Source organism: Tachypleus tridentatus, chromosome 10 (assembly GCF_004210375.1).
Source record: "Tachypleus tridentatus isolate NWPU-2018 chromosome 10, ASM421037v1, whole genome shotgun sequence".
Lineage (NCBI taxonomy): Eukaryota > Metazoa > Arthropoda > Merostomata > Xiphosura > Limulidae > Tachypleus > Tachypleus tridentatus.
In genome coordinates, this window is record NC_134834.1 from 142,414,177 (window position 1) to 142,440,512 (window position 26,336).

Sequence of the window (26,336 nt, forward strand, 5' to 3'; positions counted from 1 at the left end):
AAGATATATGGATATATTTCACAAAATACATTGTGTCTATTGAAAGCATTTACAGATATACAAAACCGACAAATAAGCTCAGCACAGAAGTGCTTTAAGAGCTTATAGTTACCCTCAACGAGTAGGAAAAAACCATTAGGGTTCTTTTTTAAGATGCGGATAGCTTTGTCTGTCATCTCCCAGATTGCTGGTTTTTTCTCTTCTTTGGGTCGATCAAGTTCATATGGCATGTTGTCGTATTCAAGCAACCCTGAAAAAAATGTTTTTTTAAAACATTAAGTAAATAGATTTCCTTTTTAGAACTTAACATCAATTTTTTTCTGAAAGAAAAATATGTTATCAGACTATGTTTCTAATACAGCTTTGAAAAGGAAATGTTTTCTGAGCAAGGCTCTGTCAACCCTCAGACAAGATCATTGCTCCAGCACTAATACTTGCATTAGCGACTAGCATGTAAATAGAAACATTACAGATGATGATACTTAATATAGACATTACTACTTAGTGCATGTCATGCGTTTTCTACCTGCTTTAGTGACTTGGAGATTTTTAAATATTTTGCTTTTAGTTTGTATGCAGTTCTAGCACAAACACGTTGATAATACCTTGTTCTAGTTATTTTGTTACTCTGTTATATAGAGTAGATAATGTCTACTCTTCCCGAGAGAATATTGCATTAACATACAGAATCTAAGACGAAAATGCTGACAGCCAAACTGATGTTGTTAAATCTAAGATCAGACCAATGAAGTGAGAGGGAAATGATCACCAGTTGACGGTATTGAATTGAGAAAGAAATTAAGTTTACATGTTGAATTAATGTGTGCTTTCATTATCCAATTCTACTAGGAAATCATTAAGTAAAGATCATGTTTAAAAATCATTGTGTTTTAGCTTTATAGAAGTTAAAAAACATGAATGCTGTGAATCTAACTAACCACAACGTAACGAAGATTCAACCGTGATTTTATTTGTAGAAGTACTTACTTTGCATTTTCTTTTAGTCTGTTCTATAAAAAGTTTTTGTTCATTTTTGCTAAATTTACCTTGTCTTGCTATTTTACACATACTGTGAAATCTCAATTAAGTTATCCAATTGAAAAAAATCTCCTTATTTCCTAGACATACAACTTTGATGTAAAAGTTTCTAACGTTGTTCAACTTGATATGCTGACTCTGAGAGATTCTATAACATTCAGGCTGCGAAAGTAAACTCGATTTTTAAAAATCGATCTTAATAGGAGCGAAGTATGTTTGATTGAGGTTCTCTGAAATATAATGTCACCTAGAAAGTTCAAAACCATGTAGGAAAATTTCTACTGAACTCTTAGTTTGTGGCAGTAGAGCTCTGTTCAAGACCACTGTGAACTAGAGCATAGAGGTTAAGACATACCACTGGTAGATAATTTTCACCAGTCAGACTTGTTTTTCGAATAGATGAGATAATGGTCACCTATGAGTGAAAACCTTAAGCCATATGATGGAAAAACTTTCAGGATGGAGGAATACCCTACGACATCAGTGGCAGCTCACAACACAGACAATATCTTGAGTGTTTTCCCTGCAGACCTGTCCAGAAAAAGATTATTTATTAAGATATTTGAGACCTGCCTGAACTTTCATATGGAAACAAGCTGATTTACAGCATCTCTTCTCAGCGCATGTCAGAATTGTGAGTGCGCGAGACAAGCTTTGGCTAAGAACACTGATTCTGTAGTCTCAGCCAAGAAGTTCACACATCATATGTTTAGGCAGATGACGAGAAAGGACCTAAGCTGGCTCTTTAAATGTGTTAGGGAGTTACTGATTGGGTTAAATAGACTCAGAAACAGGTTATGTAATGCTTAGTCCTTAGGTTAGATGTTCTCTCGAACATCAAGATAAGAAGCAGCAGAATGACTGGAAAACAGTTAAGTGTGAGCTCTATTGCCGATTCAACTGAGTGGAGAAATATATGATCGATGGGGCTGAGTTCATGCCATAGAGTATGGTCGTCACTGAGAGACTGTCCATCTATGTAGATGATTCCATATCAGTATGGCATCCTGCTCAATAAGTTCTTTGAGAAGCCTTCCAATGAGGTAAGACGACGGCACTTATGAGTGAGAGACATCATCATTCTTATAGAAACAGTGTTAACTGTGACACGGTTTGGCAATTCAACTGTAGAAGATTGTAATCCAACTACTTCAACGGCATTGGGTTTCACCCACATGAATAGTTAACAAGCAGCCCTGTCACCAAACAGAAATGTGATGTGACCACAATGACTTCCCATGAGATATGAGCCATCATAAAAGTGAATGCCACCCCAAGGTCCACCATTAAGTTATACATTATAATCACAGTCAATACTTATGTCTAGACATCTTACAGAATGCGAAGAAAAAAGTATCGGCTTTACCTGGTGAAAAAGTACTGGCTATATTTTGCCATGCAGTAAAGGCAGAAGAGCCATTTTGTTCCAGCTGACAATTCAGTAGATGCCAGTCCACTAACGAATGAGCACTTTAAGCAGGAAGGGTATAGATATTAGCCATCAGTTCGGCAGATCTAAAATGACCAGTTTTCGATTATGTAGCAAGTCATCTGGACAACTGATGGAACCCATGTTATGTTTAACCAACAGTTTAGAAAAGTGCAACAGAGAGTTCATTGGTTGGTGGTTGGTGTTTTATGGCGCAGAGCAACTAGGTTATCTGCACCAAACAACCCGTAAAAAATTTAAATTTAAGTAAAATTATTAAAATTCGTAAAAAGGAATCATGTTAAAACAAAACAGTCTAATTTTTTAATTAAAACTTAAATAGCGTTAAAAACACCAACAGCCCTTAAAAGCTAAAAATAATGTCACCATCGTCAGCGACAATGTCCAGCATCAGGGGTGAACCTTGAAACAAAACATATCTAGAATGTTGCCATCATTACAACTCTCAATGATGGCATGACAGTAAAATGTGGACTATTGTGAGCCGAGTGTCATACAGACCACATATTGCATCAGTCCTAGATAAAAGAAAATGATGAGTTAAAAACTGTGACCAATGTGTAATCTAGTTCGGGCAACTTCTTTCTGATCCTTACGGGAACAAGACGGCCAAAGTCCAATAGAAGGTTTTATCTGGAAACTTTTGTTATCACGTTGCTCACTCCACATCGACTGTCAACTGGCATGGAGCTAACACTTAAATACAAGACCATAGTTCTTGTATGAATCAGACACAGCAGTGATAGCACAAGAGCAGATAGACTTAACTGCGGTATCAGCGAACTCGTTCCCGCGAATACCAACGTGGCGTGGTATTCCAGAAGAACTGAATAGAAATAGATGCTAAAGAGAAATGGGCCAGTCGGTTTTGAATATCTGCAAGAACAGGGTGTGAACTAACGTGAAGTAATTACAGGAGCAACAGAGAACTAAGCGATTTAGTATAAATAGTACAATTCGAGTACCGCTTAGTCTCTATGTGATCCAGGGCTAGAGAAATGGTATACAGTTCGAAAGTGAACACAGAATACCGAACCACAACAAATCGTGGCAGAGTCCACAGAGTCACCTGATTTCTAACCATCTTTATAAATGGGATGGAAGGAAGGTTCGAAATCAGTTCAGCAAATAAGAGACGGTACTTCAAATCGGGAGTATCACATATTTTCTAATTTTTATTTCATTTAATTTTTTTCTTCTTTACTTGGGAGAGCAGTCACCTTCCCTGTCTGTAGGCAGTGAAGGGTGACATAGATGTGGGATGTTATGGGATTGAACACTCACATCTCGCTCTCCTAATGAGAATTTCTATTTCTATTACTACTCTTTTATTTCTTACGTGAGACTGACGAAGGGAGGTTAAGACTGATAGACGGTGTATCCCTACTAAGATGACTTAAAGAAAGGTCACATTTGTGGATGGTAATAAGCCATAATGTGATGGGCTGACCAGTAGATACAGCGATGCCATCCAAGGAAAAATCTAATTCATTCAACTGTCCCTGAATACGAACGCCAAAAAGAACAATAACAGATCGTCTGTTCTGAAAAAGCATATCCCACTGAGGAAGGAAAACACAACCCAAGGTGTGATGCTATGGTAAGGATCGAAGTTTTGAAGCATACTGTAAAGACAGTTTTAAATGGCAGAGGTGTAAAGGAGGTTCATGAGACTCTGTGTACAAACTTTGGACTGGGGAAGTGCAAAAAACTCCCGTGCAATGCCGAAGCCCCTGATGATGAACGGGGTTCAGCATCTTCAAAGCCGGAGTCCTGGTGCAGCCACAGACCAGAGACCCATAGCCCAGTTTCAATCAAGTGAGAGCACAATATATCTTTAGCATAGAACATTGATCAATTACCCAAGAGGTGGAAGAGAGAGCACAGAGGACATTCAGTGTTCTTGTACATTTGATTCGTAGCTGCTATGGTATAAAGCCTATGGTTAAAGATAAGTCCCAAGAATTTTGTCTCAGGGACCACGGAAAGCACAACTTCACCGACACGGAGTTAAGGATCCGAGTGAACCACCCGCCCAAAAAACATTTTAAATACAAATGGGCAAATGGCCACACAAATGTAAGTGAAGTCTCGTGAAATGCCATACCTCCACGTAGTATCATAATCCTTCTCAAGGGCGAAGAATACAGACACAAGACGTTGCTGCTTGAGAAAGACTTCTCTGATCTACGTTTCAAGTCAACTCAGGTGGTTCAGAGTGAAGCACTGTCGTCGGAACCCACACTAGGTGGGCGAGAGGAGGTTGTTTGATTCGAGGAACCAAACAAGACGAAGATTAACTATCCTACTCTAAGACCTTATAGAGACAGCTCGTCAAAGCAATTGGACAGTAGTTTGAATTATTTTGCCAGTGATCTTCTGAATCTTGTCCTATATATATATATGGCTTTGGAATTTTGACGTCTTACCTGCCGAACATATGCACAGGCCCGCTGAAAAATGATACATTTCAAAAGAGTGGGATACCTACGAAAGGTATTCCAGGCCCGTTTTTGAACCTTCCGTGCCATATGGATTCCACCACTGACGAGGATACCGTGGAAAACATGTCGAGGTTTTATGAATACACTGAGCAGCTGCCTGGATAATACAGTCAATCACTGCTGTCACGCAGTCGTCTATCGATGGCTTACAGATGACGGCAGGATAAGGTTAAGCGAGAGTAGTAAAAGAGGATCAGTTGGATTTATCCAGCTTTCACCTGGGCACGCAGGTTGGGTTGCATCGACCACGGTCAGTCTCTCTCAAAATTTTAGAAAAATGATCACTACACCGTGGGTAACTGTCAAACCTCCATGAAAAGTGGGAAAATAGTGATGGGAAGCAGACTGAGAAGTAGTAGCAGTAAAAGACTGTCTAAATGGATCAAAATAAGTATAAAAACCAGTACTGAAGAGAGTAAGATTGCAATCTAAGAGCATACGTTCCATGGAGCGATCACACCCATCGATATCAGTACCACGCTAGAAGGGATTATGTTCATTAAAGTCCCCCAGGATTATAAAAGAAGACAGCAACTGTTCAACGAGAGTGTGTGTGTGTGTTTTTCGTATTGCAAAGCCACAAAGGGCTATCTGCTCAGCCTGCCGAGGGAAATCGAACCCCTGATTTTAGCGTTGTAAATCCGGTTCAACGAGAGCACGAAGGTCTGATTGATCATAGGTCTCTCCAGGAGACAGGTAAAGAGAACAAACAGTGATGGTAGAACCCAAGGAAACACGGATGGCTCCATCCTCCAAGGGTATGTCGAATAGCCAAGACAGGGTAAGCATATGCTGGTCGACCAGCAAGTCCACCCTCCATGCACTCATCCATCACACAGCATGTCATTTCTGTACAAAGAAAACCGCCGAAAGGTGACTGTATCGGCAGGTTTCAGAAATGTTTCCTGAAGGAAAAGACACACAGGGTGGTAAGAATCAATCAGTAATTTGACGTCATCCTATTAGAACATAAACCTCGACAGTTCCACTGTATCAAAGTGGCCATTTATACTTACTATAGGCGAATTGGATGGAGAGCCCTTCTGTTTTCGACCATGTCTATTTTTCTTTATTTTATTTATCTAAAGGAGATCTATCGACCTCCAAATATACCAACCTGGGTCGATTGGGCAGGTCTCTGTCGTTGGAAAAAACTCCAGCGACTGAGGGCGTAAACGAATGATCATTCTGCATCTTGGGGCTGAAGAAGACGATGGACCCGATGAAACACCAGTATCCAGACACAACGGAAGTGAATCCGGGATCTGCTGGAAAGAATGTTAGGGACAGAGATGGGTGTTGACGTTGATTCATCAACTTTCTTTCTTAACCATGGAGGGCAAAAGATGTTTCACATGGTTTGAAAACGATTTTTTCAGAGGCGCTGAGAGATCCGTCTGTGCTCCCGCTGTAGTAGTGGAATGAAGTGCAGTAGTATACATCGAAGATGATGGAGTGGTGGACAGTAACTTTCGACCCTTGGAGGAAAAAATGTTGTTAACTGTTTTCAAATACTGTATCCCTTATTCTTCCACTCACCTAGGGCATGAACGAAAGTAAGATGGGGAGAGCCACTACAATTAACATAATGAGGGTCTATTTCACACTCATAGGCATCGTGGTCCTTTCTACCATAAGGATCATACGTCAAGGAACCACGACATGATGTCTTTGAATGTCCAAACCGCTGGCATTGGAAATATCTGAGAGGGTTCAGAATATAAGGCCATACCTAGCAATTAAGATAACCTGCCTTGATGGTGGCAGGTGGACGTGGTGATGTAAAATCAAAATTAAGACATTTGTGGGCATCATAATTCCATCTTTGCGAGTGGAAATATGCCTCGCTACAAAAAGTCCTTGAGTGGAGATACCAGCGAGGACCTCTGACTCGGGGATGTTCTCCAAATCCTTCTCAACAATAACTCCTCGTGACGAATTCAAAGTAGCATGGAGAGTAACCTCAATGGGTATATCCCCAATGGCTTTCCAAGAGGCGTTCACTTTGTTTAGGAGTGGATGTTTCCACCAATATGTCGCCGAAACGAAGCTTTTTACTAACTCAGGAGAGCCAGGAAGTTCCTCTAGTCCCTTCTGAATAAAAAAAGGAAGACATTTGCCCTAAATATTTGTCTGATAAAGAATGTAATGTCAGAAAAGGAGTGACAAGTGTTGAAGAAGCCGAAGATTGTTGTTAAGAACCATCAAGACGTGGTCGTTTACCAATGGTCTGTTTTCCACTAGTTTTTTTTTTAATTTGATCACTGGGATTCATAATAAAGAAAGAATGTTTCGGTACCCATGAAACCCTGCGAGGAGACGCATTAGAGTGCCAAACAAGGATACTGTAGCCACGCCAGGGTTTCATGAGTACTATACCCAAACATTATAATCAGACATAATGTCCTCAACACCCGTTGAGAACATCCAACACTGGTGCTTGGTTGACCCTAGCCCAAATGGACCACCCGATTAAACCTGTAGGGTCACCCTAAGACCGCCCGACTAGAGGAATTCAAGGTCAAAGAGGTGTGTTAAGATTGGACTCCTCAACCACCAGAATCCTCTCCTCCCTTTCACGAGTCGCTCGCTACACACGGCAAACACGTGGGTGGATGTTTAGGTCCCAGAGGAGGTAAACTAAAAAAACAGAACCTTTTCTAGGAGGTCTCCCTCACCACGTACAGGAATCCACACCGAGGGGCAACAGAAAGAATTTTCTATTTATCTGTTATGGTTATTTTGGCTAAATTTGTCCAGTCTCGTTATTTTGCACACGCTATGGAAACTCAGTTATGCTATCAGATTCAATATTACTCTCCTTTGTTTCCTGTGTGAATCTGCTGTTATTAGTGTTCTATTTAATATTTCTCGAGAACCAATTTTCACCTGAAAATACCACACTAGCATGTAACAGATGTCTCTTTACAACACAGAGAAACAATATTCCATATAGGTATTAGAAGCTAGCATGTGAAGAGATACTTGTTTCCCAACAAACAGCAACGACATTTAATATAGATTTTCATACAATTCAAGCTTATTCTTTTTGTCTCATGAAATTATTTTTATTTCTTACATGAAAAATAGAATGCCTCAGTGATTTATATTATCTGTAAAACATTTATTTTTTGAATTGTTTTTTGTTTGTTTTGAATTTCGCGCAAAGTTAGACGAGGGATATCTATGCTAATCCTCCATAATTTAGCAACGAAAGTCTAGAGGAAAGGCAGCTAGTCATCACTGCCCACCTTCTCCTCTTTGGTTACTTTTTTATAAGGAAAAGTGAGATTGACCGTCACAATATAACGCTTCCGACGCCTAAAAAGGCGAGAATGTATCGTGGGTAAGGGATTCGAACCCGCGAACCTCAGATTGCTGGTAAAACGCCCTAACTAGCTGGTTATGTCAGGCCTTTCTCGAGCTATTAACATCTAAGTTATTGTCTACTTTATCAAAGCTTAATATTAAACAAAAGCGTTATTTCATATATTAACTTACTAAACAATTATCATCCTATTATGTAATATTGCCTAGCAGATAAGTTGTTGCTTTGTTTTTTTACAGACATTTTTTCATTCTGGGCTAATTTCTGAAAGTGGTTTCTTACTCTATTTTATATCCAATAAGAACAATATTGAAATTATATTTTATCTTTTAAATAATCTGTCTCCTCCTGTTCAAACTTACCCAACAAGTAATCAGTTTCTTCGGGCCTAACACTCCGAAGGTATGTCATATTAGTCACATAACGGACTCGCGTGGATATTCTTTTCTTGTCAGATAGCCATTCATCAATCAAGTATCTCCTGTCTGTTCTTTTTCCTTTTTCCTTTGTTTCTACATCTAATTCATTGTTCGGGAAAAAGGCTTCTCGTCCCCCACCAAGAATCACCTAGTTGAAGAAACAGTAGTTTTATAATATTTCAAACACGTGATTTTACGTTAAAAATTATAAATATTTGTATTACTCACGCTGAATAACCATGACCAATCTCAACTATCAAATTAGAAAAAAACATCAGGTTTTATTACAAATTTTTATCAGTTTATAGTTAGGTTTTTAGAAATTTCAATCAGATGCTGGTAAACAGATGATTTCACGTATGTGTCCAGCCGCAACTCACTACAGAGGAAATAATTTTACTTATGCCACTCTATATTTGTTTTGAATTTCGCACAAAGCTACTCGAGGGCTATCTGCGCTACTTTCCCTAATTTAGCAGTGTAAAACTAGAGGGAAGGCAGCTAGTCATCTCCACCTACCACCGATTCTTGAGCTAATCTTTCACCAACAAAAAGTTGCGTTGACAGTCAAATTATAACACACATACGGATGAAAATATAGCTTCCAAACAATCAGATCATGCCAGTTCTCCAAGATTCAATGCGAAACACAACCGATTTGATCATTAGAATAAATTTAACTATAGCTGACTTGTTTTAAATCAGAAAAACCACCGTAGGAAAAAAATCAAAATTGTGTTTATATTAAATAATTTTTAATTTAAAAATAGATGAAAAACAAAAATAAATTATTAATGCATAAAAGGTGGGGTACTAACATTTAATAAAATTGTACATTATGAAAATCTTTCGATACTAATTTCCTTATTAAATCTGTAAGAAACACATTTTATTTTTAAAACGTTATCTGCTGTGTCAGCAGCAAACTTATGGACTTACATCACTAAATTCTAAAGTTCGATTCCCCGAGATGGCTAGAGTAAATATTGTCTAATGTGTAGCTTTGCACGAAAACAAACAAATAATTCTCAAAAACACCAACTAAAAATATACACGTCGACGTTTCAGTAAAATAACTTTCTATCATCAAAAGCAAGAATTACCTGAATATTTTTCCCAGGAATATATTTTATTAATTGCAAAGCAATGTCTGGACACTCGTGATCTCCATCGGGGCTTTCAAATTCCCAATATCTGGAAGCGGTGTGAGCATAAAGGCCAGCAGGTGTCGCATGTGTGACTCGAGTTGATGTCACAAATCCGGTAGATTTTCCTAAAATCCAAAATATTCAAGAAAGAATAAGATAATAGGCATATAAGGAAGTACTTAAACTTCCGATATATTATAAAGGTGAAGTAAGAAAAAAGTGCGCGACAGCAAAACTGTTTATTGAAGACTATGATTGGCTGTCGGATGTAACATGATTTTGACGTCGTTTAGTTGATGTTTCACAAAATATTAACACAGAAAAATTGAAACAGAATGACAAACCTAATAGCATTCGTAATTTTAACTTGCCTAATACCTTTTCTTATTCGCATTTTTTTCTATTTTGACAAAATAGTATGATTAACAGAAAAACATATCACTTGATTTATGACAATCACACTACAATATATAGGATTGCTTTTGAGAGGTTTTTGCTTATTTGCAATAGAGACATCAGTGCGTTGAGTACTTGTCCTTAAAGTGTTTTTATTTATTCCTTTAGTATAAGGATATGCTTATTCACAAATCGTAATGTTCAATACTTATTTGTCGAGATTTTATTTCTTTTTTTTTAACAAAGATACAACCGGTTATCCAATGATGATTATGTTGACTAAATGTTAAGGGTACTTTTTATCATATCAAAATTAAGCTATTCAGCATTAGGTCTATTGATCAGTCATTTCAAAGAAATTCTCTCTTCCTAGAATGAATATATTAAACGACTTACAAGAGCTACATAAAGTATTTAATATCCACAGCGACAGTTGTGCACTAGTTACATAACTCTACTGTCGTACAGTATCCAACGACGAGCATAATTTAATGCTTTATAAGCCATTGAAAACGTAGGTAATTAATGTAAGCCGTGATCAAGAATATAATACTAGTTTCCATTGTGAAACGTTGTTCACTGACTTCTTAAACATGGTGCAGTACTGACTGCGAAACACATTACGTGTATATATATAACCTTTTAAAATGCTAGTGAATATAGTGAAAAACATGGTAGAGAGCTTATATTACTTCTTATCAAAATGACTCAGTATCCAATATTGACCACGAAAGAGATATAATATAACTCTTTTAAATAATACAGTATCCATGTAAAACATAACACAGAGGTTAACTACCCCACACTTTAATTCGAAAGTTGGTAATTGTATGTGAGGTATCAAAAATATTAATTAATTAACTCACGGTCTTCCTGGGCCCACTCTAGTATTGATTGCAGATACGTAGAATTATCCTTTGATGAGTTACAGTTCTCGTATAAAACTTTCCCGTTTACGCCTAGAGTTCCATAGTTCGCTTTCACGCCGCATAAAAATGCAGTCGCTGTGTTTGCAGAATCCGAGGTCTGTTTGTCTAAAGCATAAGTCTAAGAGAAAGCAACATCACAAACAAATATCAAGATAATCATTCAGGCCATTAGTAAAGTATCTCGAATACTTAATTCTAATGTGGTTATCATGTTTCTCAATAATAAGTTTATAATAGCCTAGTCCCAAATTAAGCAAATATAGATTAGGATGAGCGCATACATTAATATTATTAAAGCTATATTTTTAATGTTGTAATTTAGAAATTGGCTATAAGAAGTTGCGGGTCGTAAATGATAGCCCAAGAAAGTGCAAAAGAGTACGTTTCAAGTATTTTAGTAATTTTAAATTACATTATAAATACGGGAAAGTTTTTAATAATAAAATGAGTTGAAAAACAGTTAAAGGTAGAGTTGTAAGAAAACAGAACGTGAAATAGTCAGTGTGTAAGGCAAGTTCATTTTTACGTTTGTTTGTCCTAGTACTGTTAAAACTGTTTGAACGTCATTTATACAACAGGTCTACAATAACTTACAACAGTCTGCGAATATTCAAGTGTAAAGAAACGTTAAGAACCGCGATGGCCAGGGGGTTAAGGCACTCCCCGTCACACCAAACATTATAATGTGACGGTCAAGCCTACTATTCGTTAGTAAAAGAGGAGACCAAGAGTTGGCGGTGGGTGGTGATGACTATCTGCCTTCCCTCTAGTCTTACTCTGCTAAATAAGGGACGGCTAGCACAAATAGTCCTCGTGTAATTTTGAGTGAAATTAAAAACAAACAAATAATAAAAACCTTCAAGAAAGCAATTTATTATTGTAACGTGGACTGAAATGTTAATTATTTTCACCAGATCATTTAAAAGACCCCGGCAATGAAACAGAGGCATCGCTAGACATTGGAACATAGATCCCGAAGATAACAGAGTGGAAAATTATAGTTTTATCATATTAATTGGAAAGTATAGAAGAAAGACGTGCATTAAGTACACTTACAGTCCAAAATTTACCATTGTGAGTAGAACACCACTGTATTGAGGCGATTTGACAAACATATTTTGTTCTTAAAGATACGTGTGTGACAAAAACGAAAAAGAAACAACGAAACGTCATTTCAATTGGCCTAAAATTTGGGATACAGATGTTGTGGACGTTACGCATTCCACTTAATTAGCTTATTTTGGATTCAATCTCAAAGGTATGCTAAAGTTAAAAAAGAAAGAATCTGCAATTTATTATTGGATTGTTTTTTAAACGTATTGACAGGTTAAAGCATTTAAACCGTAATAATCATTTCAATTTGTTGATTTAGCATTCTCGTTAACAGTATGTATGTATGTATATATATATATTTGAAATCCAGGAAAACAAAGCTTAATCTAAAAATCAACAGTTTTCAGTATCTTTAAAGGTTTCTAAATTCTTTATTCCATACTAAATACTTGAATATGATCTTAAGATATACAAAGATTATCATCTCTCTGAACGAAGTAAAAATTAGATTGAACAAGAACCTTAGAAAGTGACATATGTGGAAACTCGTCGAATGTCAACTCAGCATCTTCACCCATTAATCCAGCTTTCTGACCCTTGTAGATGCGAGAAGCTGTAATGGTCGACATTCCCATTCCATCACCAAGAAATAAAATGAGGTTTTTGGCCACTCTATGGTCAGGTTTACTAAGTTTCAGGTTTTTATTCAGTGTTTTCTGAGCCTGTTCATACCAATAATTCTGATTTGCTACAAAAAAAATAATCATATATTAAGCAGATTTTTTACTAGAATTAAACTATTGCTTGTTTTCACCACTACATTATGTCATGCATCATGAACATATATTAGTAAAGAAGTTTTAAAAATGAACGAAAGAGAATTGGCATTATTAGCCACTAAATGAATTGCCATGAATACATGCTAGTGTGAAAGTACCTGTATTCATTCATGTTACAATAAAGTTTCCATTAGTTTTACGTAGCTGTTGAGAATGGAAGGCATACATTTTATTTATTTCAAACAGCTATAAATAACATGTAAGAGTTGAATATAAGTTACTCTAATCATTGATATATCCAAATTTATAATGGTGAAGCTCATGTTAAGAAACTGACACAAAATTTCTCAATTATATACGTTAAGCTTGGGCCTTCTGGTTGACCTGCACACTATTTTATTGATTTTTAATCATACTTTCAGAAATTTTGTGGAAAGAAAACAATGATGTATTTTTTTTCAAAAGCATGATATTTATTTTTTATACACGAGAAAAACCTGAAAAATAATAATTTGCAGAATTTAGTTGTACTGGGAAAAATATTAAGTTAATAAACTGAACTACAAGAACAAAATTACCGTGTTGATAGTACATCACGTACATCTAGAGGGAGTGGACAAAAAAGTAGCCCCTCTCTGAAAATATTTTAAATTGTTATATCTCTTATTAGATGACAGAAAAATATGCAAAACTATACACTTTTAGAACCCACCAGGAGAGATCTGTTCAAATATGATCTTAAATCCTAATTTTAACACTGGCTTTCGTAAATACCTGAACTTTTCATGATTTTACTTATATTTTCTGATAAAAAAGGATAGTGCACCTGTTGAGGTTTCTTAGATTTTCTTATTCCAATTAGCCTACAAAATGATCAAATAAGTTTCTCTGCAATAATCGAACATAAAATGAAACTCAAAATAACACAAACCAGTTTCATAAGTAAATATTTAGTTGGCGAACGTAAAAATGAAACTCAAAATAACACAAACTAGTTTCATAAGTTAATATTTAGTTGGCTTTAACTTGTATTTTACATCGACGTGGCATGCTTTCAATGAGTTTGTACAGATATTCCTCAGTGATTGACTGCCATCCTTCTTTGAGTGCATCAAAAAGTTCATATTCCGTGCTTAGCTTGCGATCTTTCGTTGATCGGTTTAACTTAACCAGTAAATTTTCAAATGGATTGATATCAGGTGATTGACCTGGCCATTTCAAAACATCAATTCTCTTATTTCTAAGAAATTTTTAACGATTCCACAATTTCGGAGAAATAGTTGTTTTTCGGTTTTTTTTCTCCTAATTCAAAACTAGATGCTTCTTTCTGTGGCAGGATTGGGTCAAAGAGACTATTTACTCTTTCGTAGAGTAATTGTGTGTTATCCTATAATAATTTTGTATGTGGGACTATTTTACTGTCACCTGCAGCTGAGATGAGTCCAGGTACTAGTGATCCAGTTTCATCATTTATCAGATACAGTGAAAATATGATCCATTAAAACAGTTTTTGTAAAGAATTAATTCTGTTGATAAAGACAGAACTCATTGTACAACGATTGCTTATTCTGATGGACGTTTTATGTACTTTTTTGGTTCATTAAACAAACCACTTTCTCAGAGTTCCTTGTTTCTATTTTGCGTTTATTTTACATCTAAATTCTTCCTTTAAAGTGAATTGACACAGTGTGTTCAAAATATCAGCTGATTTTTTCTATAGACGTTTCTTGCCTTTTTATTGTTGTTTTGATATAACATTTTGGACTCCTTGACCTTAAGGTGGGACAATATAGCGGAAAATTTGCACAGTAATCTAAATCTAAAGACCCTAATGGGTCCAATTGGGTGAAATATAAATAGACTGGACACTGTCACTTTTTCATTATTAGAAAGAGAAACACAGAGTCCATACTTATACAGACAAGTAGATAACCTCCTTTAATGGATCTCTTGTCTACAGCTTCCCTTATCTCGAGATAGATCTCTATAGAACTAAATGCAATAAAAACCAAACAGGACTTAGATGGAACCAAGATTCTGCTCGCGCAAAAACGTTTTCTTTCCCATACGATGTCGTCCCTACGTGAACGGTTACTCTCTTACAGCATTCGTGGTTAGAACACTAAACTAATGAAAAACGCTGCAGCGTTTTCGTGAGAAATGTACGCTTACCTGATACAAAAGAGAGACAAATACATAAATACAACTACAACTGAGAACTTTCAACGTTTTTCTTGACCAAACTTTTTATATAAAAATTCCATATAAACAAATTAGACGAAAATTTTCAAAATTTTTATGTCACAAAACATTCTAAAAAACATATGATAACCACAACCTGAGGAAGGTTTGTTTGTTTGTTTTGGAATTTCGCACAAAGCTAGTCGAGGGTTATCTGTGCTAGCCGTCCCTAATTTAGCAGTGTAAGACTAGAGGGAAGGCAGCTAGTCATCACCACCCACTGCCAACTCTTGGGCTACTCTTTTACCAACGAATAGTGGGATTGACCGTCACATTATAACGCCCCTACGGCTGGGAGGGCGAGCATGTTTGGCGCGACGTGGGAGGGAACCCGCGACCCTCGGATTACGAGTCGCACGCCTTACGCGTTTGGCCATGCCAGGCCCCCTGAGGAAGGACTCGGAATGAAGGCTAAAATGTTGCTTCAATATAAAAAAAAACAGTGTCAGATGAAGTTCGAATACATAAATCACTGTTTACCAATTTATTTTAACTTGCGTCTCCAGACATCTCTTTACTGTTCAATTCAATAGTGTTTTTCTTTGTTTTTCATATCCACATCGATTCTTATTACTTTCGTTTCTCCTGTAATAATTTATTACATATGTCCTGAGAGGAAGCAATTTTTCGAACCTCTCGCTGTTGAAAAGTTCATATAAAGGTTCACTTGGTCTGTTCGTTGAACACATAATACGGTTTGATTTGTTTAATATTTCGCGCAAAATTACTAATTTAGTAGTGATAGGCTAAAGGGAAGGCAGCTAGCCAACACCACTCACTAACGACTCTAATTCTCTATTTACCAATAAATCTTCCCCACCTCCCAAGGGTACAGCGGTATGTTTGTGGACTCACAACGCTAAAAACCGGGTTTTGATACCTAAGGTGGTCAGAGCACAGATAGCCCATTGTGTAGCTTTGTACTCAATTCTAAAACAACATCCAATAAATCATTACACTATAACATCACTAGAGCTGAAAGGACAAACATGTTCGGTGACAGGGATTCGAACCTGCGACCTCCATTTATTGCAACTAGAACACCCTAACCAGCGAATACAGTGATGAGAGAAAGGGTTACATCAATTATTACCTCGCGTGTTATGACATAAGAACATTAAGTTTGTTTGTTTGTTTGTTTGTTTTTGGAATTTTGCACAAAGCTACTCGAGGGCTATCTGTGCTAGCCGTCCCTAATTTAGCAGTGTAAGACTAGAGGGAAGGCAGCTATTCATCACCACCCACCGCCAACTCTTGGGCTACTCTTTTACCAACGAATAGTGGGATTTACCGTCACTTTATAACGCCCCCACGGCTGGGAGGGCGAGCATGTTTGGCGCGACGGGGATGCGAACCCGCGACCCTCAGATTACGAGTCGCATGCCTTAACACGCTTGGCCATGTCGGGCCAAAATATTAAGATTAGTCCATACATTATCCAATCATTTACCGAATAGCAGTTTGAATTACAGCATCTTCAATTAAAGGCATTCCGGTATACTATTATATAATTACTAGTCTCGGATTAATATAAATAGCCGAAATATTTTAATTTATCTTGCTGTTATATTTTGACTCCAGTGATTTTTTTTGTCTTGGTTCCACAAAATATTTCCTGTTTTACGAGATTCATCTGAATAAAGTTAAACTTTGTTGGAAAGAAAACTGCACTGATTCTTTCATATTAATCTGATAATGCAAACTTTAGGCCTTTTATTAAAAAATCACCAAATAAAATTTGTAATTTTTATAAATTTACTCAAAAAAGACTCAAAAGTTTCATCATGATATGAATTATTTGACATCTTGATGATTTTACACGTCATTAAACTATATTTTTAAAAGACATAACAAACGATATATGAGCTTCATAGACTTAATTTCACCTTCATGGCTCAGATTATGAAATCAAGAATTCGTGATTCGTGACTTTCTGCCTCGACAAAAAAAAAAAAAAAGCTTCACGCTCACGGATCTTAAATGCACTATTAAATGCAAAACCAGTATTCAATCAGATGAAAGTAGCCCAGGTGTTTGCAGTAGGTACTATTGACCACTTGCTCTCCTAATCTGCAAGTTTAAAATTGGAAACTGTTACACCCAATAAATAAAAAAAAATAAGCTAGGGTCACCCGTATATTATTGTTCTTTCGGGTTTGTCAGACAATTGAACTTTTATTTTTATAGATTTAAAGTACTTAAATAAAAGCACAAGAAAAAGCAAAGACATTGAAAATGAGCTACTGATATCTGATGTGTATATACAGCGAAGACACAGTTTGCCATCGTATTGTGTACAGACAAACATTTGCACAGGAAGAAATCCATTTAAAACTTCTTTTAAAACATGGATCTGTACTTCAGAGCTGACTATAATTAGTTGGAGAAGTTCATTATTTGCTAGCATTAAAAGTCTCTTGAAACAACTTTCTGTTGCTCCACATACTGTGATTACACTTGCTGTTGCCTTTACCGAACCACCTCTGATTGTTCTTTGTTCTATTGACAGGTTTCAATAAATTTCAATGAATGTTATTTGTGCAACTCATTCGTTTTTTTGCCATTTAAGCTGCATATCCAGCCATGTTTTACAGCTACCTTTGTACATGGAAAAAAGCTGCGTACAGTTTGGTAATCCTACATGTTTATGGACATTATGTATATACTTATACACTTCCAGATCATACCTGCGTATCACACACATATTGAACACGTGTGCAGAACCACTAGAAAGTTACACCTGATCTATTGTTACATGTACAACTGATGTTTCACCCTTAGTTGTGCAGTTTCCTGCTGTTTGTACTTCATGGCACATGAGCAGTCTTTCACAGCAGTAAAGAAAATAGATCCAAAATTATCCTAATTTAATTTACATGTCAAATTATACATGCAGGAAGATGGTGGTGATGACACTAAAGTTTCGTGTAGTTATACAAAATACAAATAGGGCAAAATTGTACAATAAACTTTACTTAAAAATGTAGACAAAACAACGTCTACATCGCACAATAAAACGTCTTAAGAAGTAAAACTGACTCTTAGATGTTTCGATAACTTCCGCTACCTTCATCAGGAATAAATGCACACGTGTACTGCAGGTTTCTACACAATAATAGTCAGATTCACTGGAATCCAACGGGGTGACATGAGTACTGCACATATATATTCGATATTTTAGTCTAAAATTAAACATTATCGCTAGCCAACCATTCATCTCTCTCTATTTAACAAACGATTATTTAATTTTACAACTCAAAATTTTAGTAGATTATCTTATATTAAACTCATTTGTTGTGTTATGCCACTGTATTGAGTGACCAGTTTCAACTACCAGTTTTCTTTACATAAATAATCTTTATGTTAATTAACGAGGTATTTCAAATTGCGTATACTTTGATATATACCTTTTTATGTAGAATATATTTGTTATCTTTAGTGACAGAATGTATTGTTTTAATTTTAATAAATAGCTTAAAAATGGGGGAAGGGGATTATGTTACCTAAATACGTTGGAAATTGGCTGGTTATATGGTTCACTTAAGCACTCGATTAAACAGTGTTTATAATAAAAAACGAAAATGTAACTGTGATATCAACATATCGTTTACGCTGGAACTGTTACCCGATACATACGTCACATGATCAGTGATGACGAGAAACCCACTTGTTGAGAAATTTATATGCAAAAACGGCTCGTTTGGGCTGAGAAAACACTTTTACATAGAAGAGCGAACAACGTTTCGACCTTCTTCGGTCATCGTCAGGTTCACAAAGAAAGAGGTAACTGACCAGAAGCTGACCACATGTTTGAAAGGGGTTGTATAACTGTGTGTCGAAATGTAGAGGGCGGTATTAGATGTTTGAATACATAATTTTATTTATTTTATTTTATTAATATAGGTATAAAGGCGTTCCTTTATATTGGTTTATTTTGGGTTTAAGTTGTTGTATAAGTAAGGCTTCTTTAATTTTGCGTTTGTTTATGTTTGTTTCTTTATTTAGTATTTGAGTGTTTTCTATGGTTATGTTGTGTTTATTTGACTTGCAGTGTTCGAAAACGTGTGAAAGTGACTTTTTATGTTCTTTGAATCTGGTTTCCATTTTTCTACTTGTTTCTCCAATATAGAAGTCGTGGCAGTTATCACATTGTATTTTATAAATAATGTTGGTGTGGTGTTTGTCAGTGTAGTTTTACATAGTATAGACCTCAGTTTTGTGCCGGGTTTTGAATAAATTTGGTATTAATTGGAATGTCATATTTTGTTACTAATTTTTGCCAAATGTTGGTTATTTGTTTGCTGATGTCAGGAATATATGGTATACAGCAGTATATGGTTTCGTGTTTTTTTGATTCGTGAGCTGTATTTACTTTAGTTGGTTGATTTTGCTTTCTGTCTAGATGTGTGCGTATAATGTTTTCTACGGTTTGTGGAGGAAACTTATTGATGTTGGTGAAGTATTGTTTTATTTTGTCTAATTCATCGTTAATTTTATCTGGTGAGCATAGTTTTATGGCTGTGTTTATTTGGTTTCTTAGTATGTTGAGTTTTTGTTTTGTTTCATGTGCTGAGTCCCAAGGAATGTATAGTCCAGTATGGGTGATTTTTCGGTGGATTTCTGTTTGAAATTGTGTATCAGTTCTTGTAATTTTGAGGTTAAGAAATGATATTTGATTGTTTTCTTCCTGTTCACATGTGAAGTTGATGTTGGGATGTATAGAGTTAATGTGATTGAAAAAATTAAGTATGTGTTCTGTAGATTTGAATCCCGCAACCGTGTCATCTACATATCTGTACCAGTATAGTGGTGGATGTAATGCTGTGTTAATTGCTTGTGTTTCAACTTGTGTCATAAAAATATTGGCTAGAACTGGTGATACTGGGTTGCCCATGCTTAGGCCATTTGTTTGTATATAGTTTTTGTTGTTGAACATGAAGTTTGTCTTTATCGTGGTGAATTCTATGAGGGTTGCTAACTGGTTACTGGGAATTTCTATAGTTGGGTTAGGGTCTCGGATATAGAGTTCTAAGGCTGTCTTGCAGGCTTCAGTGGTTGGAACTTCTGTAAAGAGGGATATAACATCGAAACTGGCCATTAAGGCTTTATGATTAAGTTGATTTAGATTAGACTTGAAATTAAAAGAGTCTTTGATAAATGAGCTGGCTGATGTTACATAGTTGGAGAATGCCCATGCTATGTATTTACCAAGGTTGTAATTAAACGATTCATATGTGGACATTATTGGTCGTAATGGACAATCTGGTTTATGAGGTTTGGGGATGCCGTATATTTGCGGTACGAACAAATTTAAACCAATACACACAAATCCAACAAAGACACATGAGACGCAACTGAACAAATTACTACTACAAATGAAAAAAAAGCCAACACAATTTCACAAACACTTTATTCCTACCTACGTAAAACCGACTCACGCACATAGAAAACACTCAAATACTAAATAAAGAAACAAACATAAACAAACGCAAAATTAAAGAAGCCTTACTTATACAACAACTTAAACCCAAAATAAACCAATATAAAGGAACGCCTTTATACCTATATTAATAAAATAAAATAAATAAAATTATGTATTCAAACATCTAATACCGCCCTCTACATTTCGACACACAGTTATACAACCCCTTTCAAACATGTGGTCAGCTTCTGGTCAGTTACCTCTTTCTTTGTGAACCTGACGATGACCGAAGAAGGTCGAAACGTTGTTCGCTCTTCTATGTAAAAGTGTTTTCTCAGCCCAAACGAGCCGTTTTTGCATATAAATTTCTCATACGTCACATGACCTATTTAACAATAACAATAAAAGTATAAATGAGACGTGATTATGTCTTGTAACTCACTCCAGAACAGCCCGCCATGGCCAGGTGATTAAGGCACTCGACTCATAATCCGACGGTCGGTGGTTCGAATCCTCAGCGCACCGAACATGCGAGCAGATAGCCCACGTGTAGCTTTGCACGAAAGTGAAAAAAACAAACCTAAACCACTCCAGAAGATAAGGTTATAATGTTGAAACATATGGAGTCACTTTTTAGCTGTCATCGATTTACCTCAGTTAAAATGTTTTTAACTCTGTACCTGTTTTACCGTTATGTATTATTTATTATTTCAATATGATACACTAGTGCCAAAAAATAATACTTATGTGAATTGTTTGAATTTAGGGTTATATAACATACAATGGAAAACAATCAAATTTACATACTTACTTAAATCAGTAGATGTTTCTGTTGAGAACTCTGGCAATTTTGCATTGTTCACAAATGTTATTAATGCTAGCAATAAACTAGTAGCCTTTATTAATAAAGGCATATTTATTTTTTCTAATCCTGAGATACAAGAAAAATGAACATAAAATGCTGGCTTAACTTGTCTTGCGCAAGTGGTAGTCCACAGCTATGTAGAGGGTACAAGAAAGCGCATTCTTTGGTTAGTGTTTACATGACCAGCGAGCGAACGTATGTGTAACATAATAAGTCTACATCGTTCTGAGATTGACAAGTCTAATAGGAAAAGGGAGGAGTTTATATGGCACAAGTAACGAAGTTCCATGTAACAAGACAGGAAATCGTAGATGGAAAAGAAATTGGTCAAATAACCTGACACTAAGGTGCAAGCCGTGCTGTAACATGTACATACTCGTCAAATTTCTTCAGTTTTTTTATCTATAAAAATCCAACTGTTATATATTCATTGTTAACTACATTAAGTTTTTCTAAACGATGATTGTAGCAAAAACTTATTGCAGCATTCCAGCGTGAATGTAACATTAAAAGTAAAATAAAGAAGGCAATTTACGATTTTTACTGTCCGGTTGGTTAGTTTTGTACCACTAGAAGACGACGTTTCCATTTAAAATGTGTTCGTTTGATTATCTCGAGAAGATAGATAAAGGACGAAAGATTAGTCGACATTCTGCGTTTATGATAATGACTGCACTACTTTTGACAAGAAAAGTAGTGATATTTGTTCCTCATACTATTCAGTGCACTACTTTTAATAAAAAAGGTACTAGCTTTCATCCCTCTTACTATTGACTGCACTACTTTTAATAAGAAAGATATTGAGTTTTATCCCTCTTACTACTGAGTGTACTACTTTTAGTAAGGAAGATACTGAGTCTTGCTATTGACTGCACTACTATTAATAAAAAGTAGTGACATTCGTCCCTCTTGCTAGTGAGGGCACTGCTTCTTATAAAAAAAGGTACTGATTCTTATCCCTCTTGCTATTGAGTGCACTACTTTTCATGCGAAAACTAGTAACATTCGTCCCTTTTCCTGTTGAGAGCAGTATTTTAATAAGAAAGGTACTGGCTTTCATCACTCTTGCTGTTGAATGGACTACTTTTAGTGAGAAATGTACCCCGTCTTACTAGGGTTCTTGTTGTTTTGAATTAAGCACAAAGCTACAAAATCGGCTATCTGTGCTCTGCCCACCACGGGTATCGAAACCTGGTTTTTAGTGTTTTACGTCCGAAGACATATCGCTGAGCCACTGGAGGGCGTCTTACTAGAGAATCCATCTTTTAAAGTCATTAATCATGATACTACCTATTTCTGGCCACTTTCGTATTTATCCAATTGTTTTTGATCGATTAAATGCAATATTTCAAAGTTGTAATAAATTTCTTTTATTAACATATCATTGTCACATTTAGTTTTTATGACACCAATATATACATATTTATATGCAGAAGTTACAAAAGACAGTCAACACTAAATAATTAAATAATTTCAAGTTCACATTTTAAATGTTTTTATATATATTTATAATAATACTAAGTATATGCTTTTTTTTAGAAAAATATAACAAAAGTGAATGCTCTAAATTGTAAAAATTTTAGAATTAGAGGTTAAAATAAATGAGAAAAAACTAAAAACACGTATCGTTCAAATATTAGTCGATGATGATTTATTGTCTGAGGAAGCATAAGAGAAACATTCCAGTTTTCCACTAGCCAACCAGAGTTGAATAATAAAGATGAGTTACAAACGCAATTAAAACTCGAATAAACCGAGCTTGAACAAACCCATATCGAAGCAGAGAAAGAACAAATCGATAACAAAGCTGAAAAAGAGAGTAAACGCCTCGAGACCTAACAAGCCACTATCGAAGCCGATGGAGAAATTATGCTGAAAGAAATGGAAATTAGACTCAACTCCGATCGATCTTGGCAAAATCACAACTTTGAACTCAACCAATATATCAAGGTACCACCACTTAATGAAGATGGAGTTCATAAATACTTCTAATATTTGACAACATTTCCCAAACCATGAAATGACACACTCAAAAATGGTCACTATTATTACAGAATGTTTTGACTAGTAAAGCCCAAGAAGCTCCTGCTATTCTCTTTCTAGAAGATTGCACCAAACTATAGTAACGTTAAAACAACTATTCTCAAAGCATAAGAAGTAGTACCGGAGGCTTATCGCCAAAAGTTTCACTGTTATCGCAAGCAAAAGTGTTAAACGTATATGTAATCTGTCCACAAAAAACACGTTTATTTTGATATCTAGTGTAATTATATGAATATTATAAATAGTTTCGACAAATTAAGACAATAATATCTAATTGAGGAATTTAAATGTTGTACATGTGACGACGTCAAACTTATTTGCATGAAAACGAAGTTCAAACATTACAAGAAGCAGTTGTTCTTTCCGATGATTACACTTTACCTCATAAAACCACTTTTCATAAAAAAAAATTCCTGCCAGCTCAGCAACAACCTGTACTTGTTCAATCCACAAAAGGTGAAGATTATTATGAAATATCCAACTTATACAGTTTGAAACCATATTACAGACGGGATAAAACTTCATCGAGGCCTGTCTGCCATTTCTGTAAAAAAAAAACAAACTTGGTCTTTGTCCGATTGCTGGTTTTTAAAAAAATAAAAGAAGGCAACACCCAGTGTGTTCGTGCCTACATATGGACGTAGTTTCACCATATCATCCACTGTGACCACTGATAAATAGGGTAAGTCCTGAGAATAACTGTCCCATTGACAATTCATCAGTGAGTGACTGTGATGCACGTGAGAGATCTAATTTACCTTGTGAAGTTCCGTTTGCGAGGAGCAAACTGATGGATGAACAAGGAAAGGATTCGCAGATTTCGTCACTATTTAAATATGCACTCTCAAAAGACGAACTGGATAAAGTTCTAAATAGTTATTTTTTCAAAAGTGACGTGTTCATGAGAAAATTGATACGACGAAACATCCCAGCTTTAGAGGACTGGGCTGTAGTTCATGAAATTGTTGTTTCAAAAGTATATCATTTTGAAATATTTAAAGTTGCCCATGAGCTTCCCATGGATAGTCATTTAGGAGTAAGCGAGACGTGTGACAAAAATATGAGACGTTTCTTTTGACTAAAAGTTAAGCAAAGTTTTTCTGTTTTATTAAACTTGTTATACGTGTCAGTTGGTCGGAACACCCAACCAGAAAATCACCTAAGCTCCATTGAAACCTATCTCAACTTTCAAAGAACACCTCAGTCGTGTGATTATTGATTGTGTTAAGCCCAAAAAAATAACATTTGTGTTTAAACATTTTCACGTACTATTTACTTTTATTATCGTAAGATTATTTGTATTAATTGTGTTGTATACTGTGATGATTTTTGAAATTGTATAACTCCTTGACAACTTGTTGTTATCAATGCATATATATATTTTAGTTAAAATTCACATTAGAGAAGTTTTAATTCTCTAAGGAGGGGGGTGTAACCGATTTACTGTTGTACATTTATTTTAATATCTATGTTGGTTTCACTTTGATGCATTTAATATATATTGTTGGATGTGTATTGTGCAAGTCCCGCCTGTTCTCTAAATGTTTAGAAGATTCTCTCAAGTAAGAATCAACAATATTTGTTTCATAAAAACGCTAACTCGTTTTCAAACATTGTTGAAACTCCGACAAATTCGTGTGTCGTATAAATGCAGTTAATTGAGAGACAACAGCAGAAGAACAATTTTAGTCAGCTACAGTCATAATCCTAAAAGCCTCGGAAGATGCAATTGCGATTAATGTCTATTAAACGAAAACGTTTATAGATTTCGAACATTACAAACCGTTTAACTTCAGTGAATTAGCTTCGGACGTTAGTATTTCTACAAAGACATTAGATATTGTCGCCGTTGAAAACTAACGAGTGCTTCAAGCTTAGCGAGCTGTCAAATAATTAATTTCCTCCTCGTGAACATTAATAAAATATTTAGTTCTATACCAGATATAAGACTCAGTATTGTTTTAATTTTATGAAACTCTCATATATAAACCATCATTTGTAATAAATATTAGTAATAACCGTCATTATAAATTGTATTGTTTTTCCTTGTTTGTTTGTATATTAAATAAAATACATTTGTGTTAAAAAGGAAAATTGTGGGTACCAATTTTGTTCGTAAATGCTATAAATCTCCTAGATATTAACCTTCAATTAACTTTTAAATTCAAATTTCCGATCATTTGAAATAGTAATACGTTAGTATACATAACATAATAAATCGGAGACTCATCCGAGATAACTTGTTACACATAACAAAATAAATTACACACTTTGTTTAAAATTACAGTTTGTACCTCATTGATATATTTTTTAATTTTCTATGGTCAATATGTTTGTTCTTAAACATAAAAAAATCGGCTATCTGTGCTAAGACCAACATGAATATCGAGTATTTTAGCGTTATAAGTATGATTAGTCTTTCAGCATTTCAAAATTTCAAATTTTGATACGTTTGTTAATTAATGCATCGAAAATATTTTGCTGTCGAAAACTTAGCTAATATATCAGTTGAAATTTGATAAATGTAACCTTAATATTTCATTTTAAATTAATATATATATAGATTTTACGTTAACTAATAAATGGTTTAGTATATCCACAACAACTTTAATTTGAAATAGTCCAGTTTACAAGAATATCATTATTACATGCAGACATCTTCATGAAAATTAACTTGAATACGCTCGAATAAAGACGTGCTCATTACTAGTTACAGAAAGG

The 26,336-nt window shown here is 35.5% G+C and overlaps 1 protein-coding gene across 2 annotated transcripts in view; it reads right to left on the reverse strand.

Moving 5' to 3' along the window:
• LOC143230482 (alkaline phosphatase-like) overlaps positions 1-26,336 on the reverse strand; it is a 52,602-nt gene that overhangs the window by 12,330 nt on the left and 13,936 nt on the right. Inside the window, exons 1-6 of one of the 2 annotated variants that reach the window (XM_076464127.1) lie at positions 21,519-21,800; positions 12,787-13,013; positions 11,150-11,330; positions 9,843-10,012; positions 8,683-8,887; positions 113-250 (exon numbers count right to left, since the gene is read on the reverse strand). In XM_076464127.1, coding sequence (XP_076320242.1) covers positions 113-250; positions 8,683-8,887; positions 9,843-10,012; positions 11,150-11,330; positions 12,787-13,013; positions 21,519-21,621 — 1,024 coding nt within the window. In that variant the 5' untranslated portion in view covers positions 21,622-21,800. Of the gene's footprint in view, positions 1-112; positions 251-8,682; positions 8,888-9,842; positions 10,013-11,149; positions 11,331-12,786; positions 13,014-21,518; positions 21,801-26,336 lie in introns of those variants that run through there. The other variant, XM_076464128.1, reaches the window with a different exon arrangement.